We start from the raw sequence: 18,422 nt of genomic DNA, 5'->3' as shown, positions 1-18,422 counted from the left end.
AAAACTTAGTTGTTTTTCAGAATTACAAGTGTGAATGATTAGATGCTTGTCAGCTTAATTTTATTTTATGGGTTTTTCATAAGTATTGTGTATTTTTAAGCAATTTCTTAGACTAAGCATCACTTTTCATCAGCATAAACCAAGAAAATATATATTTCAGCTGGTCACAAGGTCGAACATGATTTTAGAATAAACATGAAATATATTTTATTATATCAGGCTGCTCCAGTGTTTTGACAAAAATAAAATACTAAATATGATACAGAACAAGGGAAGACAAAACTTTTTACTCTGTCTATAACTTGTGCATGCATTTTTAAGTAGAAAGTCTTTATATTAAAGTTAGTTTGTATCCTTTATAGTAATTTATCCCTTTATTCACCCTTCCCAGCATGGGATACATCTGTCATCTGTGATGTTGAAAGTTTTAGAATGACTAAAATTCTTTAAAATTTGAATTTCTGCTGTACATATGTTAGAAAATAGAAAATGATCATTCAGCAGGGGGTATATCAATCTTGAAATTTAAGATTTCCATCCTCCTAAAAATTACACATGTAACGAAATGGTTAATACAAAATAATGCACATACCACCGTTTAAAGTTCTTACACTCATAGTACCAGTTTTATGATTGTTATGGGTACCAGATTGATAGATTGTTATGGGTACCAGTTTTGATAGATTGTTATGGGTACCAGTTTTCATAGATTGCTCTACATACCAGTAGATATCCTTGGATTCTGGTCCAACCTCTACTTGGTATCTGTAAGATGAGTGGTAGAATTGATGTGACTAGCATTAAGTGCTGATCAGGAATGAACGTACTTTGCATGTGCATGTTATGTAAACAGTTAATAAATAGTTGGAATCTTCAATTAACAGTTGATTAACAATGTAAATCAATAAGGTTTAATTAGATATAGACATATTTTTACTGTAATAGCATTTTGCATGAATTTTAAACTAATTTTCAACAAATTCATGGCTATGTAAATATTTCGTGTCATATGTCCAAGAAATGATGCTATTTCACAATGCATTGTTCTTGAACCCAATGAGCAAATACATGTCCTTACATGCCACCTGTCTATACTGACGAGCAGTGGGTCCAGCATCCCATAGATTGCTATGGTTCTGTTTTCATGGATTACACACCAGTTATTTGTTAGCTGGTTCTTTAAGTAGTGTAGACCCCACCAACAAATCACTTTTTTTTTAAACTTTGAAAAATAGCTTCTTTTATAATACACTTACAGTATATGTTTCACTCAGTTGATATTTATCAAGAAATATGATTTTGTACAAGTTCATCTATGTGTTAACTAAATTGACTCAAAAATTGCATGGAAGATTGTGATTGATTGATTGATTGGTGTTTGCTTTATGCCGCATGAGCGCAAAAAGGCTATATCGCGGCGAGAGCTAATTCAATGGAAGATTGTGAGTGAGGCTACTGATTTTACATATTTTAGGATAGTATATGATTTAATACTTTTTACTGAGTGTTATTGATGTGTAAACTGGGACAATTAACTGACAAAATGAATAAAAGTATGAATGACTTTAATATTAAGTTTGTGAGTCAGCAGTCAATATAAAAAGAAGATGTGGTATGATTGCCAATGAGACAACTCTCCACAAGAGACCAAATGACACAAAAATTAACAACTATAGGTCACTGTACAGCCTTCAACAATTAGTAAATCCCCATACTGCATAGTCAGCTATAAAAGGCCCCAAAATGACAAATGTAAAATAATTCAAACGAGAAAACTAACAGCCTGATTTAAGTACAAAATAATGAACGAAAAACAAATATGATATACAGCAACAAACGACAACCACTGAATTACAGGCTCCTGACTTGGGACAGGCACATACAGAACGTGGCGGGGTTAAACTAGTTTGTTGGCGTCAACCCCTCCCCCTAACCTGGTTCAATAAGAATTATAAATAAGTACTAACCATGGAAAGTAGTACTTATAGTACTGTTACTAACATCTACATTATTTGGTCTCTAGTTGTCTCAATGGAAATCATTTAAGGTGGTACCCAACACCTTCACTAAAATTAATTTGGCTCGTTTAATTTTCATAAAATTTTGACAAAGTATTTACTTTGACCCTTTGACAAAAATATAAAAATTTCAAAAAATTTGAACCAACCAATTTATCAGAAAAATTAGACTGGTTATATAGCAGTTTGACAAACACTAACTTTGATCATTGAGAAGCTTAATATTCCCTTAACAACACAACGTAATTAAAACGTTTAGCTGATTTTACTCCCTTTTACTTGAGTTATCTCCCTGTAGTGTTAGGTACCACCTTAACATCATCTTAATATTCATATTGAGTCTTTGTATTAGTATTATGGACATTTTGAATTTTTCCGTGGGTTGGGTTAAAATTGTAATTTCGTGGATACTTGGAATTCATAGTTTTGCCAATTCTGCATACAAGCATGTAGAAAATGTATATGTCATTGGAACACTTAAAGTTGTGATTCATAATATAAACTGACGGAGTATAATTTAAAATAGATAAAAAATTAATTCAAGAGTCTCTTTACATATTAATTTTGGTTCTTGTAACAGATTTAAGTATAAACATTGGAATATGAAGAACTCTTCAAGCTAGTACTTATCTGGAAGATTTTGTATATATAGAAAATATAGGGATCCCATTTCTATTCTGAAGTAGTGAAGAGTTGGCGTTCACAATTAGTTAGTTCAATACAATTATTTGAAATAAGGAAGAGATGTTGGTCGTAGAAGTATATAAAGGAATGTAAACTTACTGTTTACTGATTGAAGTGTTTTTGTTTTCATATTAAAACAGCAATTGTAGTAAAATAATTTAGTATAAATTGAAATTTAAAGAAAACATGAAAATGTCATTGACGCTATCTACACACACATTTGAAATGACTGAAATTGGATTTAGATAGTTCAGGTTTTCAAAAGCTACAGGAATACAAATCAAGCAGGCAGTCTGAGTAAACTCTAAATTTCACTAAAGTCGGATCAAACCAAGTTCGACTTCTTAATAAATTGGTACCATAACTGATCACCAGTAAGTCCAGAATGGAATTAATGTTTTATTTTGGTAGAGACTTCGTCATAAGACAAGGATGAATGTCTAAAGTTTATAGAATTTTAAGAATTGTGTATTAACCAAAACCTGACGAGAGTGCACTGCATATTAATCAAAACCTCATGAGAGTGCACAAATAATATCTCAGGGATGTGGTTCTATAAAAAATAAAATATTTATTCAGGATATAATACTAACGAGTGTTTTAATGCACTAAAAGTATATTGTACTTTTTAATATATTCAGGATATTTAATTTTCGTGTGTTTTAGATATGCTATACAAAGTATTGTGTTTAGAGATTGTATAACTGAATCGGAATGATGATCCTATCTGATCTTAGTCATGTCACTGCATTAAATACACAATCATTTACTATCTTATAAGATGAAAAAATGTTTTTCTTTTTTAGGAAATAGAAATAATGGACAAGAAACAAGAAGAATTATTTGACCTTGAAAAGAAACATTTTGAAACGGAACAAATGTTGAGTAGTTGTCATGACAGGGAGAAAGAAAGGATCAAGGAACAGTTTGACAGGGAACAGGAAACTATTGAACAGAAACATAAAGATTTTGATGATCTTGAATTCAAACAGCTTGAGGTAACAAATGTTTTATACTTATTCTTATCAAAAATGGTGCTGTATAAAGTGTACTATCCTCGAGTGTGAAAGGTATTTAATTCAATAAAAGTCTCTGGTTGTCTTTTAGGGTGTTATCTGAAACAATGCAGTGTTGAGTGTACTCTCCTTGATTGGAAAGGTATCTAATTCAATAAAAGTTTCTGGTTATATGACCGCAAAAAAATTTTTGCGTCGTATAATACTATGATGTTGGCGTTGTCGTCCGAAGACAAATTTGGTTTCCTGACAATAACTAGTTTAAGTGAATGGATCTCTATGAACTTTTACCAGAAGGTTCAATACCACAAAAGGAAGGTTGGGATTGATTTTGGGGATGATGGTATCAACAGTTAAGGAATTAGGGGCCAAAAACAATAATTTGTGTGTAAGTGTATGGATCTCTCTGAAATTGTACCACAAGGTTCCATACCATAAAGGGAAGGCTGGGATTGGTTTGGGGGTAATTACTCCAAAAGGGGGGGTGGGGGTTCAAAAAGTTGGGAAGGGGGGGGGGGGGGTCATTTCTGCAACGTTTTTGAAATCTTCAATTGCACAGTATTGCGCAATAGCAAGAAATCTTCAATTGCACAGTATTGTGCAATATCACAGTATTGCACAATAGCAAGAAATCTTCAATTACACAGTTTTGCGCAATAGCAAGAAATCTTCAATTGCACAGTATTGCGCAATAGCAAAAAATCTTCAATTGCACAGTATTGCACAATAGCAAGAAATCTTCAATTGCACAGTATTGCACAATAGCAAAAAATCTTCAATTGCACAGTATTGCACAATAGCAAGAAATCTTCAATTGCACAGTATTGCACAATAGCAAAAAATCTTCAATTGCACAGTATTGGGCAACAACACAGTATTGTGCAATAGCAAGAAATCTTCAATTGCACAGTATTGCGCAATAGCAAAAAATCTTCAATTGCACAGTATTGCACAATAGCAAGAAATCTTCAATTGCACAGTTTTGCGCAATAGCAAGAAATCTTCAATTGAAAACAAATACAAATGTTTTAACCAATTTCGATGGGATTAATTAAGTCTTTAATTTTTGGGGATTCTAACCTTGTATAATTTTTTTGGATATTGGGCCCCATTTTTAAATTGGTCTACATTGAGGTCAAAAGGGTCCAAAATTAAACTTTTTTGATTTCATCAAAAACTGAACTATTTCGGCTGTATGATTTGCTGAATCTTATTGTGCATTTAGATTTTTATTTTGGGCCCTGTTTTCAAATGAGTTCATATTAAGGTTTGAAGAGTCCAAAATTAAACTTCGTTTGATTTCAACTAAAATTAAATTATTGGTGTTTTTTTATATGCTGAATCTAACCATGTTTTAAGATTTTGGATATCAGACCATTCTAGGTAAATTAAATGTCCCATTTCAAATTTTTAAGATCTTTGACCACATTTATTTTGTGTCAGAAACCTACATTATGTCAAAAATTTGATCACTATCCAAAGTCAGACAGTATCAAGCTTGAATATTGTGTCCAAACTTGCTCGAACTGTTCAGGGTTCGACCTCTGCGGTCGTATCAGGCTGCGCTCAGCAAAGCATTTTATTGACATTTAAAGTGTTATCTGAAATGATGCAGTGTTGAGTGTACTCTCCTTAATTTGAAAGGTATTTAATTCAATAAAAAGTTCCTGGTTGTCTTTTAAGGTGTTATCTGAAATGATGCAGTGTTGAGTGTACTCTCCTTAATTGGAAAGGTATTTAATTCAATAAAAGTTTCTGGTTGTCTTTTAAGGTGTCATCTGAATTGATGCAGTGTTGAGTATACTCTCCTTAATTGGAAAGGTATTTAATTCAATAAAAAGTTTCTGGTTGTCTTTTAAGGTGTTTTCTGAAATGATGCTGTATTGAGTGTACTCTCCTTAATTGGAAAGGTATTTAATTCAATAAAAAGTTCCTGGTTGTCTTTTAAAGTGTTATCTGGACAGATGCTGATTCGAGCATGTCTTGATCATACTTTCCTCAATAGGGAAAGATATTTCATACAAAGTTTTGGGTTGTCATTTAAATTTTATCTGTTGCCTCTATGTTAAACACTTAAGATTTTAACCAAATAATGGTTGTTGTGATGTTGTTATATGTCTAAATGGGGTGACACATGTTCTTAAAGACAGTTCTTTATTTAGCTAGCTCAAATCTTGTAATTGTTAGAATATTTGTATTTTGGAGATAGTTATGACTTAAATATGTATTCTTATGTTTTATTTTTTAGTCTGAGGCAAGATATGAGGAAGAAAAAGAAAAGTTACAGAAAAAATTAATGACTGATCAGAATAAACTTCTGGACCGATATAAAACTAGAGAGGTTAGAAATTACATTTTTTATAGAAATAGATTTTATGTATATGAGATACAGTCTTCTCTGTGGTTGGTATTACTATAAATTTTCACTTCTTCGTACTATGAACATCAAAATTATTTATTTTGTAAAAATATTTCCTTTCTCCATTTGAACTGTACACGTATACCTAACAACAAAATTATTTTCATTTACCTGTGTTTAAAGTAATTGCCAATGGCTGATATTTTTGTTCAAGCATATTGTTTTTCTTAAATTGTTTAACATTTCACAGCAGTATAACATGTTACTTTAATTATTCTTCCGTTAGTTTATTTATTTTGTATTTACATTGTATCATAGATCAAATTTATTTGTTCAGTGTATGTTCACTGGTGATAATATGTCTTTTGATTGAGTTAAGCCATTTCGATTGATATTTTATAGTGTGTCTTTCTATGTTGTGATGTTACACTCTTTTGATTGAGTTAAGCCATTTCAATTGATATTTTATAGTGTGTCTTTCTATGTTGTGATGTTACACTATTGTTTCAGATAAGGGTGAAGGTTTGATACCATTAAAACGCTTAAACCCGCTGCAAATGTTTGCACCTGTCCTAAGTCAGGAATCTAATGTTCAGTAGTTGTCGTTTGTTGATGTGGTTCATAAGTGTTTCTCGTTTCTTGTTTTTTATATAGATTATACTGTTGGTTTTCCCCTTTGAATGATTTTACACTAGTAATTTTTGGGGCCCTTTATAGCTTGCTGTTCGGTGTGAGCCAAGGGTCTGTGTTGAAGACCATACTTTGACCTATAATGGTTTACTTTTATAAATTTTGACTTGGATCGAGAGTTGTCTCATTGGCACTCATACCACATCTTCTTATATCTATTCTCAATGAATTTACATGTATTGTTTACATCCAAATAAGGTCTGTTTAAATTTGCAGAGTAACTTAATTTCAAAAGTGTTAATCTTTACTGCATATCAATCGATTTCGTTGGTATGCTTTCCTGAACTTCTCTGAATTAACTTCATATGTATACAGACAATTGACATGTTCCAGTGAGGTGTACAGCAAGTAGAAAGAATGATATTATTGTTACCTTCAACATCTTACTGTAAATGTAATATAAACTTGTCATTTCCTGTTTATGTTTATTAACAATATTTATAAGCAATGTTGTTGACTTTAAATCCAGATCTCAAAAGTTTTCTTTTTCCATTAATCAACAGTGAAGTATAAGTATTTTTGAGTTATCTCCCTTTAAATATAGTTTATGAATGATAGTGGGTAAAATTTATAGAAGAAAGAACAACTTTGAACTATTGTTGTAGATTTAAGTATTATAGAGCATTACAAATAAGAAACACAGTAAAATAGATGTTATGGTTATTTTTATTTCACATCTTTCTGGTAGCACTGTCAAGTATGAAATGAACATTGAAAACATGAAATTGCAATGATGATAATGACCATAATGATAAATCTGTTTTTTTTATTTTCAGAATCGTTTGCAGCAGATTGACTCACAACAACATGACATGTTATCCAGTGTAAGAAAGGACATAGAAAATCTGGAACAAAGTCGACTGGTGTTAGTAGAACAGTTAAAGAAGGTTTGTCACATGATCTGGTCAAAATGGTTGTTGTTATGGTTTCATTTAAATTTGAATTGTTGGAATTATTTAGATTTTATGCTTTATTTGCTTTATCTGTTGCCAATAGAATTGGTTTCTTTTTGTAGTACTTGATTATTTATACTATCCTACATTTCAATGGTCATCATCAGTACTAACTAAAGATGTTAATTCGGTTTAATTTCATGGATACCAAGATTCAAGCTCAAGTAGTCATCATTTAATCCGTAAAAAATTTCCTTATTATGTGATTCATTATTTAAGTTATAAAAAGTCTTATCAATGCTAGATTATAAATTACATTGAAATAATGGGGTAACAGAAATAGGAGAAATACCTGTGGGAATGAGTTGATATGTTGCATTGGGGATGGGATTTATAATATTATTTATTTTCTTGTATTGTTTAAAGTCACATGGTATATGTCTATGAATATCATTTTCAAAATTAACGAAATGAGGGTTGAAATGTTGGATATATTCTTTTATACTGCAGTATTTCAGTTATGATATTTTAATATTTGAATTATTTTAGTGCTTATATTTTTTCTGTTTGATTTATTTTTTGTTATTATGGAATGTTTTTAGTTTAACCTACAAATTATTTTGTTCCATTAGGGAATGTTTTGTTTAGTTCTGGAGTTTGTTTTCAGGAGAATACAAAATTAAGTGAGTTGAAGAAGACAATAAAAACACAGACAAAATCAGCAGAAGACATCTTATCTGACGAGGTATTAAATGTCAAGGACAAATATTCAAATCTATCAATATGTTTTTCTACTGGTTATTTTGGACTGTATTTAGTGAATTTGCTCCATCTTTTATGTATAAACATAATGTATGTTAACTAATTTACTAAAATGAGAACTTTTCTGAAATTATAAAAAAAAAAATTAATCTTTTTAAGAAAACAGCCTTAAGTCTTTTATTGAATAGTTTCAGAATTCTTATCAACTACTGTAAATTCAGAAATTATTGCGTGTAATTATTATTTCCATTATTGAAAACTGCTAGATGAATTATTGCGATTTCAGTAAAGCTTAATACAGATATATGTATCAGATATCAGAATGTGAGTTTTTAGTAATGCGATACTCAGCCAGTCGCATTATTCGCATTAATAAAAACCTCGCAATAATTTCTGAATTTACAGAAATTTGTACCATAGTAGACTGAAAAGAAGTTAGATGTATCATTATAAGATTAATTTAAATGCATTTTTAAGCATGCATGGCAGCTTTAAGGTTTATTACTAAATTTATCATTGGTTTTGTATTTTGTTGTAAGAATTTATATAACACAATGAATATGACAGGAAATCAGTTTAGGCAAAATAAAATATATCAATGTATAGAGATTCAGATACCTGCCTAGTCTGAAAAAAATCTGACTCGTAAGCAATATTTTTTATAAAGTGGAGCCTGAGAATAGGTCAATTTCTTTCACAATATCGGTTATACTGACAATACCTTTTGCAGAGAAAGAAAGAATGAACCTTGCCAGATTTAAACATTTCATTGTAAAGATTTATTTAGTATGTTGTTATTAGCTGATTATTTATTAAAATTTGACACTCGATAAGTCTAATAATTTTAGTACCTTTTTACACAGTTGAATTTGATTAATGGATATTTTTTTATATTTATTTGATATAAAATTTCATATCAGCAAGATAAACAACTAATCTGAAAACTTGTCAATTTCTACATTTACAGGAAAAACATGACAGTTTTTCTGACATCAACCAGAACTCCTCACAAAAATCTTCTCATTCAAGTTCAACAACTACAGTAACAAACTGGTTAATAAGCCCCACAAATTCTGCCAAAGGTGAGAGAAAGAAATCTGCCACAATGCTGGAGATAGAGAAAAATCATTCACTTTTCCTAGAGCAACAAGGCAAGTACTTGTACACTGGAAATACAGGAATTTGTCAGAGTTGTCTACCTTACCTGAGTTATCTCCCATAAAATCTTTAAAAAAAAAGATGTCAATGTACATCCTACACTGATTGAATATTGTTCAACATATAGAATTCAATATTAAAATAGATAAAGATATCATCAATTTCCGGAAATCTTAGTGCTTGTTAAGGTTTAAATGGCATGTCTTAAAATACCAAAATTAAACTAGAATGATTACCATCTTTTGTTGAAACATTTATCGCTCATTAAAATCAATGTCAAATTTTATTATGTAGGAAAATAATAAACTATCAATCTTTCCAATTTATATAAAATTTACTTTCATTTTTTTTTCTTCTAGAACATTGAACTTGTTTTTATTAAGAATCAATAGAATTACAACATTATGTATAATATACAAAGTTAATCGTACAAAGCAGTATCCTTATGTTCCTAATGATTAATAGTAGTTACTTATTATTTTAGGATTAAATAAAGATTATCTTTCCATATACCACTTATTTTAATATTTTCTCTGATTTATTCCATACTATAAAAGTAACTTCAGTATATGAAAATATATCCTCCATGGGAGATAACTCTTGATGAACTCTGACAACTTTCACTACTGAAGAAAATATTACAAAATCAATTTTGGAATGTCAATAAAATTGCATGACTAAAAGCCTAAGATAACAAATAAAATTCTCAGTGTACCAATGCTTGAATGTTATAGTGTTACTAATAACAGTGCAGATTCAAAGAGTTATATTTTTAATTTTAATTGCTTTTGGATTTATGTTTATTTGGGGGTCTTTTGCTGTATTTTGTAAAACACAATTCTGTAATTTGGGATGGCTGTTCATTTTCATTTTCATGTCAATATTACAAGCTAAATCTTTTTTTGACTCAATTTTCTGTTAAAAATATATTTACTGATAGTTTAATTTTTAGTTCGTTGATCCATTTTTCTACCTTCTGTAAGATAATAAATGAGAGTAAATGCTCAGTTGATGAATTTAATAAGATATAAGGATAAAATACCAGATTAATAAGCCTGATCATCTGTATCTTTGATTTTGCACATTTTATGACAATAAAAGTATATTATTAGATAGTAACACTTGTAACACTTTAGATTTATTGTAATAATTTTGTCTGGTTTACTTGTTATATACCAAGATAAACAATTCATTTCAAAAAAAGGTCACATGATTAAACATGAATTTTTATTTTGGTATTTAGCTGTTTCATCTGAGTCAGGTAAATGTTTGTACCAGTGTAATCTGCTTTAACTATTTGGTTTTATCATATTTTATCACAATCTGATTGAAACACAGATTCTGTGTCCAAACTTACCTTACAAGGAACTAACAACTCTCTGTTCTACTTTCTTTTAAAGACATTAACGGATCATCATCTTTTGCCCTAATGATCACACCTTCAAAAATTTGGGAGAAGATATTTTTCTTTGGTTGACAAAACAATTTTCATTACAGAATTTGAGAAGGTCAAAATGGAACATTGTTAGATCCATGAGAGACAGGAACTGTATTTCAGTCAGATGGATGTTTTATCATGGAAGAGGGAATTTCAATCTTATAATGTTGTTATTTTATATTAATTTGGCTTTGGAAAATATTTTTACACACATCCTTTTATAATTGGTACACCCTAACTGTTTTTATCCGAGTATTTAACATTGTCTTACTCAAGATAAACTTAATCTTCTAATCTGTGTTAAATTCAATGGGGTAAGCTATGTGACAGAGATTGTTATTCGGATCTACTCAGTATGTTATAGATTAAATAAAGAGAAGACAACTTTAATATGTTATTATAAATAAGAAGATGTGGTATGAGTGCCAATATGACAACTCTCCACCCAAGTCACAATGTATAAAAAGTTAAGACTGATTTTTTACTTGGTTTTTCTTCTTATAATTAAATGATTCATTAAAGTGGCATTAGCTAAGAGATATAAAAAAAATTAAAATATGATTTTTTTTTTTTTGTTCAATCATTAATGAAAGTGAAATAGTGAAATAATTATTCGCTTTTAGCAGCCAGTTTAGTTCAATTTTGTTAAAATAAGCTAAGAAACATCGCTGATGAATTACCTCATTGAATCCGTATTCATGTGACCTTCAATATAACCCATTAGCTAGAGATTGGTTACGCAAGTATTAGTCGTGTTCAGGCATTAAAAGGAAAAGAATGTCAACATTGAAAGTGAAACAAAGGTGAACCATTTCGTTGACTGATTCGATCCACACAAAATCATTCTTATACTGGTAAAAACGATGATTAACTTATTTTTTTAACCTATAACATGAAATCAAACAGACCTAGAAAAGTCCAATTGCACGAGGTTGCTATCTATTTATATTTATGTTTATATCGGGTTATGTGACTGTCGGCAGTCTATGGAGGTCATCTCGATGGTTAATTAGATGGCGTATGGACTAAAATACACATGAAAAGCTGATATATATTATCGATTCCATGTATTATTAATTATTTATTTCAGACTTATTGTAATTTTGATATACGTTTTAGTATGTTATAAATCAAATATGAGAATTTGAGTCAAATCGGTGAACATGAATTTGACAGCTAATGCCCCTTTAACAATGCATGGATAAATTTTGCTTTGGAGTAACAATTTGTTGAAATATTTATAAAATAAAATACATGAATGGGATAGGAATTGATGAATGTTTCATTATGAAGTATTTTATTGGCTTTTGAAGAAGCAGGAATATTCATTGACAAACACTAAAATGTAATTGGTTTTCTTTGGCTTTTCATTTTCTTGAATTTAAAAGGTAATAGAGGATATGCATAAGAGAATATCCTCTACAGTATTACAATGGTAGATCTAAGAGGAATGTGCATGAGACAATACATTGTATTATATATCGTAGATTAATTATTAAATTTGATAGTGATATTATATGAAAATGGAAGAATAGTCTATTTTTATGCCCCTGCCGTAGCGGAGGGGGCATTAAGTTTTATCCTTGTCCGTCTGTACGTACGTCCCAAAATTGGTTTCCATTCTCTAACTTGAGTTTGCCTCAACCAAATGTTTTGAAACTTATACACAATGCTTATTACCACTAAATACTGATCAAGTTTGAATTTTGGTGGCCTCACTTTAACCGTTCTAGAGTTATGCCCTTTATTAATGGAAAAATTCCAAAATTTTTAGTTTCCATTCTCTAACTAAAGTTTGCCTCAACCAAATGTTATGAAACTTATACACAATGCTCATTACCACATAATACAGATCAAGTTTGAATTTTGGTAGCGTCACTCTAACCGTTCTAGAATTATGCCCCTTTATAAATTAAAAAAAAATTTAGTTTCCGTTCTGTAACTTAAGTTTGTCCCAACCAAACATTATGAAACCTATACACAATACTTATTACCACAAAACTCAGATCTAGTACAAATTTGGGTAGCGTCATTTTTATTGTTTTTGAGTTATGTCCCTTTATAATGTTGTATGCAGGCGGGGGCATCATCTGTGTCCATGGGGACACATTTTCCATTTATTTTATTTTTAAAAAGTTGACCAGTATTAAAGTAGGTTTTAAAAAGTTGGTAGACGAGTAGATTGAGCAGATAATACAGTGATAGGAGAAAGAGGTGTTACTGTGATTCTGTGAATCTCGTAAAATGAAAAGTTCTATTTTGTCTTCAGTACAAATAGCATTTAGTGCACATCACATATATATATATAACAATAGGACCAATTTAGATCATATAATTATAATAGTATGGAACTTCCTGAATGTATTCTATGGTGTTAGAAATGAGTAAAGATTGAGGAAGTGTCTACTAATAGAGTACACCCACATTTGATGAATTAAATAATTGTCTATTGATTAACATTGTTTTCCTTCATTAGCCTACCTTCCTGATAGTGATGTAGTATCTCTGTACCACCTTTAATGAAGCATTTATTTTTGAAGCATTTGAAATATTACATAAGATATTTTTAATCTCCTGCCATGCAATTTGAGCTTAAAATCCTTTGATTTAGAATTAAGTTTATTATAGAAATAAATATGATCTAAGGATGAGAGAATCAATTTTTCGCCATTTACCGATATTATTTATGATATGTAATTTTTGCGATAAAAGGAGAGACTTTGATAATTGGTACTGAATGATGTAATAGACTTACAGATGAACCATTAAATTGACTAATTTAAGATAAGTGCAGTTCAAAAATATCTATGATAAATCTGTCTTTGACACAAACTCTACAGATGTAATCAGGTTTTCATCGATTTGAAATTTTTTAAAACAGAATCCACTTTGATTGATGCCCATTGTTTTTCACTGATTAATTTACACACGTTTACATGGAATACTATTTGCATATTAACAATTGATTTAATATTAAACATTTAAAAATTATCTATGATCTTTGATAGTCTATGTTAAATCAATTAACAGCCTTTCTGAACTCTGGTCAGTTTAGTTTGACATTTAACACTTGTCTGTTGTTTAAGACTGTATGATGACCTTCAGATGTCCTTTAGATTTTTGTTCTGTAGGTTTACTGTTATATTGACATATACTTTACATCTGGACTCTGGTCAGTTTAGTTTGACATACGACACTTGTCTGTTGTTTAAGACTGTATGATGACCTTCAGATGTCCTTTAGATTTTTGTTCTGTAGGTTTACTGTTATATTGACATATACTTTACATCTGGACTCTGGTCAGTTTAGTTTGACATATGACACTTGTCTGTTGTTCAAGACTGTATGATGACCTTCAGATGTCCTTTAGATTTTTGTTCTGTAGGTTTTCTGTTATATTGACATATACTCCACATCTGGACTCTGGTCAGTTTAGTTTGACATACAACACTTGTCTGTTATTTAAGACTGTATGATGACCTTCAGATGTCCTTTAGATTTTTCTTCTGCAGGTTTACTGTTATATTGACATATTCTCTACATCTGGACTCTGGTCAGTTTAGTTTGACTATGATGACCTTCAGATGTCCTTTAGATTTTCGTTCTGTAGGTTTACTGTTATATTGACATATTCTCTACATCTGGACTCTGGTCAGTTTAGTTTGACTATGATGACCTTCAGATGTCCTTTAGATTTTCGTTCTGTAGGTTTACTGTTATATTGACATATTCTCTACATCTGGACTCTGGTCAGTTTAGATTGGCTATGATGACCTTCAGATGTCCTTTAGATTTTTGTTCTGTAGGTTTACTGTTATATTGACATATACTCCACATCTGGACTCTGGTCAGTTTAGTTTGACTATGATGACCTTCAGATGTCCTTTAGATTTTCGTTCTGTAGGTTTACTGTTATATTGACATATTCTCTACATCTGGACTCTGGTCAGTTTAGTTTGACTATGATGACCTTCAGATGTCCTTTAGATTTTTGTTCTGTAGGTTTACTGTTATATTGACATATACTCTACATCTGGACTCTGGTCAGTTTAGTTTGACTATGATGACCTTCAGATGTCCTTTAGATTTTTGTTCTGTAGGTTTACTGTTATATTGACATATACTCGACATCTCCTTTTATTCAAATAAAATCTTCATCCTAACCTTTTACAACACTACTATGACTTAAATTGATATTCCATGATACAAGACATTAATTAATATTTGTAGACAAAGGCTTCTATTTAATCATGCGACACTATACATCAGGTCTTTTTGACACTTTCATCAGACTTTAATGACAAACTGAAGCTGGTCCTATTTCCGTTTAGCATCAAATAATTTAAGTCTGGGCTTGAACACTGAGATGTTGTTCTCTGCCTTGTATGATTATACAGAATGATGTATGAATAGCTCAACTAATTATATTTCTTTGTTTCTACAAGTTTTTTAACTCTTCAAAAGGACATTAGCCTAATTTTTTTTCTCCATTAAATCATTAATGTAAAAAATACTTTTTGAAGTAGAAAATAATGCGGATACTAATTGACATGACTTTTGAAATGAGATTGAAATGACTATTTAGTAACATACAGAAAGTTTATTCTGGTTAAATCAGTTAGTGAGAAAATGCATTTATGTATACCAGTTCATGTAATATATTTTTCCAGATAATGCATTCATTGAATTTTTTTCTCAAGTTTTTCCCAATTTTTTTCCCCTTGATTTTAGTTTGTTTAATACCACAATGATGTTTTCAGGCAGTACACTTATTGAACAAGAAAAGAAACGACTGGTTGAACTAAAAAGAAGGGCTGCAGATGAGGGGCGTGCCCAGTGGGAAGAACGCAAGATGAGAGAGGCCAATTGTAAAAGTTTTAATTCGTTAGAATCAGAAGATTCCAGCGTTGCTAGTAGTTGTGAAACACCATCAGAGAAAGAAACAACAAGGTAAGATGCTGCCCATTGTCATTTGTTTCAATGTATTTTGGAGGTAGAGATTGTTAAAGGTGCAATCGAATCCATAGTCACTGGCTGGTTAGCTTTATTTCAGCCTTCTTCTCTACCTGATTTTTGTGAGTACACACAACACATAGTTCAATGTGGTGAATGTTCTTGAGGTCCTATCCATGTTCATGTTAATTATACCCCACGCAACGAGTTGCGGAGGGTTTAATGTTTTTGACCCGTCCGTCCGTCAGTCCGTCAGTCCTATTACTTGTCATCGCAACTCCTCTCAAACCACACAACAGAATTTCACGAAACCTTTTTAGATAATAAGGACATACTATGTAGATGTGCATATCGACCGGAAATTATGATTCAATTTTTTTTCCAGGAGTTACGCCCCTTTGAACTTATTTGCCCAATATACTACTGCAACCTTTTGTCATCGCAACTCCTCTCAAACCACACAACAGAATTTCATGAAACTGTGTAGATAATAAGGACATACTATGTAGATGTCCATATTGACAGGAAATTATGATTCAATTTTTTTTTCTGATACAATTTTTTTTTGTTACACTTATTTTATTTCTCCAATGACAATGTGGGGACGTGGGGTGTGTGAGAGCGCTCACTAAGGTTCTTTAATTAATTCAGGGGCAGATCCAGTCATTTTTAAAAGGGGGGGTTCCAATTAGATGTCTCCATTCAAGTGCATTGATCGTCCAAAAAAAAGGGGGTCCCAACGGATCCGCCACTGTAATTTAATAATAATTATTACTTAGATATTCAGTTTACAAAATGATGTTATGTGTATTACAATACTAATCAAGAAAACGGTAAGATAAACACTTACACAAGTTTCATAGTGTATGAATCTATCTGTTCTACCTTTAGTTATGGACTTACACAAGTTTCATAGTGTATGGATCTATCAGTTTTACCTTTAGTTATGGACATACACAAGTTTCATAGTGTATGAATCTATCTGTTCTACCTTTAGTTATGGACATACACAAGTTTCATAGTGTATGAATCTATCAGTTCTACCTTTAATTATGGACTTACACAAGTTTCATAGTGTATGAATCTATCTGTTCTACCTTTAATTATGGACTTACACAAGTTTTATAGTGTATGAATCTATCTGTTCTACCTTTAATTATGGACATACACAAGTTTCATAGTGTATGAATCTATCTGTTCTACCTTTAATTATGGACATACACAAGTTTCATAGTGTATGAATCTATCTGTTCTACCTTTAATTATGGACTTACACAAGTTTCACAGTGTATGAATCTATCTGTTGTACCTTTAATTATGGACATACACAAGTTTCATAGTGTATGAATCTATCTGTTCTACCTTTAATTATGGACTTACACAAGTTTCATAGTGTATGAATCTATCTGTTCTACCTTTAATTATGGACTTACACAAGTTTCATAGTGTATGAATCTATCTGTTCTACCTTTAATTATGGACTTACACAAGTTTCATAGTGTATGAATCTATCTGTTCTACCTTTAATTATGGACATACACAAGTTTCATAGTGTATGCATCTATCTGTTGTACCTTTAATAATGGACTTACACAAGTTTCACAGTGTATGAATCTATCTGTTCTAACTTTAATTATGGACATACACAAGTTTCAAAGTTTATGAATCTATCTGTTCTACCTTTAATTATGGACTTACACAAGTTTCATAGTGTATGAATCTATCTGTTCTACCTTTAATTATGGACTTACACAAGTTTCATAGTGTATGAATCTATCTGTTCTACCTTTAATTATGGACTTACACAAGTTTCACAGTGTATGAATCTATCTGTTCTAACTTTAATTATGGACATACACAAGTTTCATAGTGTATGAATCTATCTGTTCTACCTTTAATTATGGACATAAAAAGGTAACTGAATCGAAAATATTGCCTAAATATTGTTTGGTCGCTGTCTCATTGACTTAACCCCCCCAAAACCTCCTTCAAGTCGTATTGTTCTCAAGTATGAGCTTTTGCCTCAGTTTTTTCCAACATGAACAGAAAAGCTTAGACATAGGTCCAAAGCAGATAGTCTTTGAATTTTAAGCCCAATGTAATATGCAGATCGACTTGATCATCATTAATTAGGTAGTATGAAGAGGAGAATTATTATCTGGTATACAGTGGTCAGTAACGGACATGGTTTCCTATACCAGATATCACTATTACATTTGATAACTGATTCATATAAAAAATAATGCTATGTTTGTTTTCCTGAAAAAATTGTTATTTTGAAATAATATCTAAATCATCATGATCGTAAAATAGAAAAAAAACTGTTGATTTTTGCTTTTTTTTTTTCTTAAAAATCTGATGTATTATAGCATTATTCAATTTATTGTGATGGATTGTGTTGCCTTGGTAAATATTGTCATTTAAAGTTAGTTTTATTTCCCAGGGTATTAG

At 30.8% G+C, this 18,422-nt stretch overlaps 1 protein-coding gene across 9 annotated transcripts in view; it reads left to right on the top strand.

Annotated features, from left to right (window-relative positions):
- The window catches only part of LOC127700884 (pleckstrin homology-like domain family B member 2), a 142,529-nt gene that overhangs the window by 81,928 nt on the left and 42,179 nt on the right, over positions 1 to 18,422 (top strand). For 5 of the 9 annotated variants that reach the window (XM_052204586.1, XM_052204594.1, XM_052204592.1 and 2 more), the window contains 7 exons: positions 3,509 to 3,700; positions 5,967 to 6,059; positions 7,544 to 7,654; positions 8,328 to 8,405; positions 9,390 to 9,573; positions 10,824 to 10,841; positions 15,779 to 15,968. In XM_052204586.1, the coding sequence (XP_052060546.1) occupies positions 3,509 to 3,700; positions 5,967 to 6,059; positions 7,544 to 7,654; positions 8,328 to 8,405; positions 9,390 to 9,573; positions 10,824 to 10,841; positions 15,779 to 15,968 (866 nt within the window). Of the gene's footprint in view, positions 1 to 3,508; positions 3,701 to 5,966; positions 6,060 to 7,543; positions 7,655 to 8,327; positions 8,406 to 9,389; positions 9,578 to 10,823; positions 10,842 to 15,778; positions 15,969 to 18,422 lie in introns of all 9 variants that reach the window. The other 4 variants (XM_052204588.1, XM_052204589.1, XM_052204590.1 and 1 more) reach the window with 4 other exon arrangements.

This window comes from Mytilus californianus, unplaced genomic scaffold, assembly GCF_021869535.1.
Source record: "Mytilus californianus isolate M0D057914Y unplaced genomic scaffold, xbMytCali1.0.p SCAF_5, whole genome shotgun sequence".
NCBI classification, from domain to species: domain Eukaryota; kingdom Metazoa; phylum Mollusca; class Bivalvia; order Mytilida; family Mytilidae; genus Mytilus; species Mytilus californianus.
This window is presented reverse-complemented; position numbering and strand designations above follow the sequence as displayed.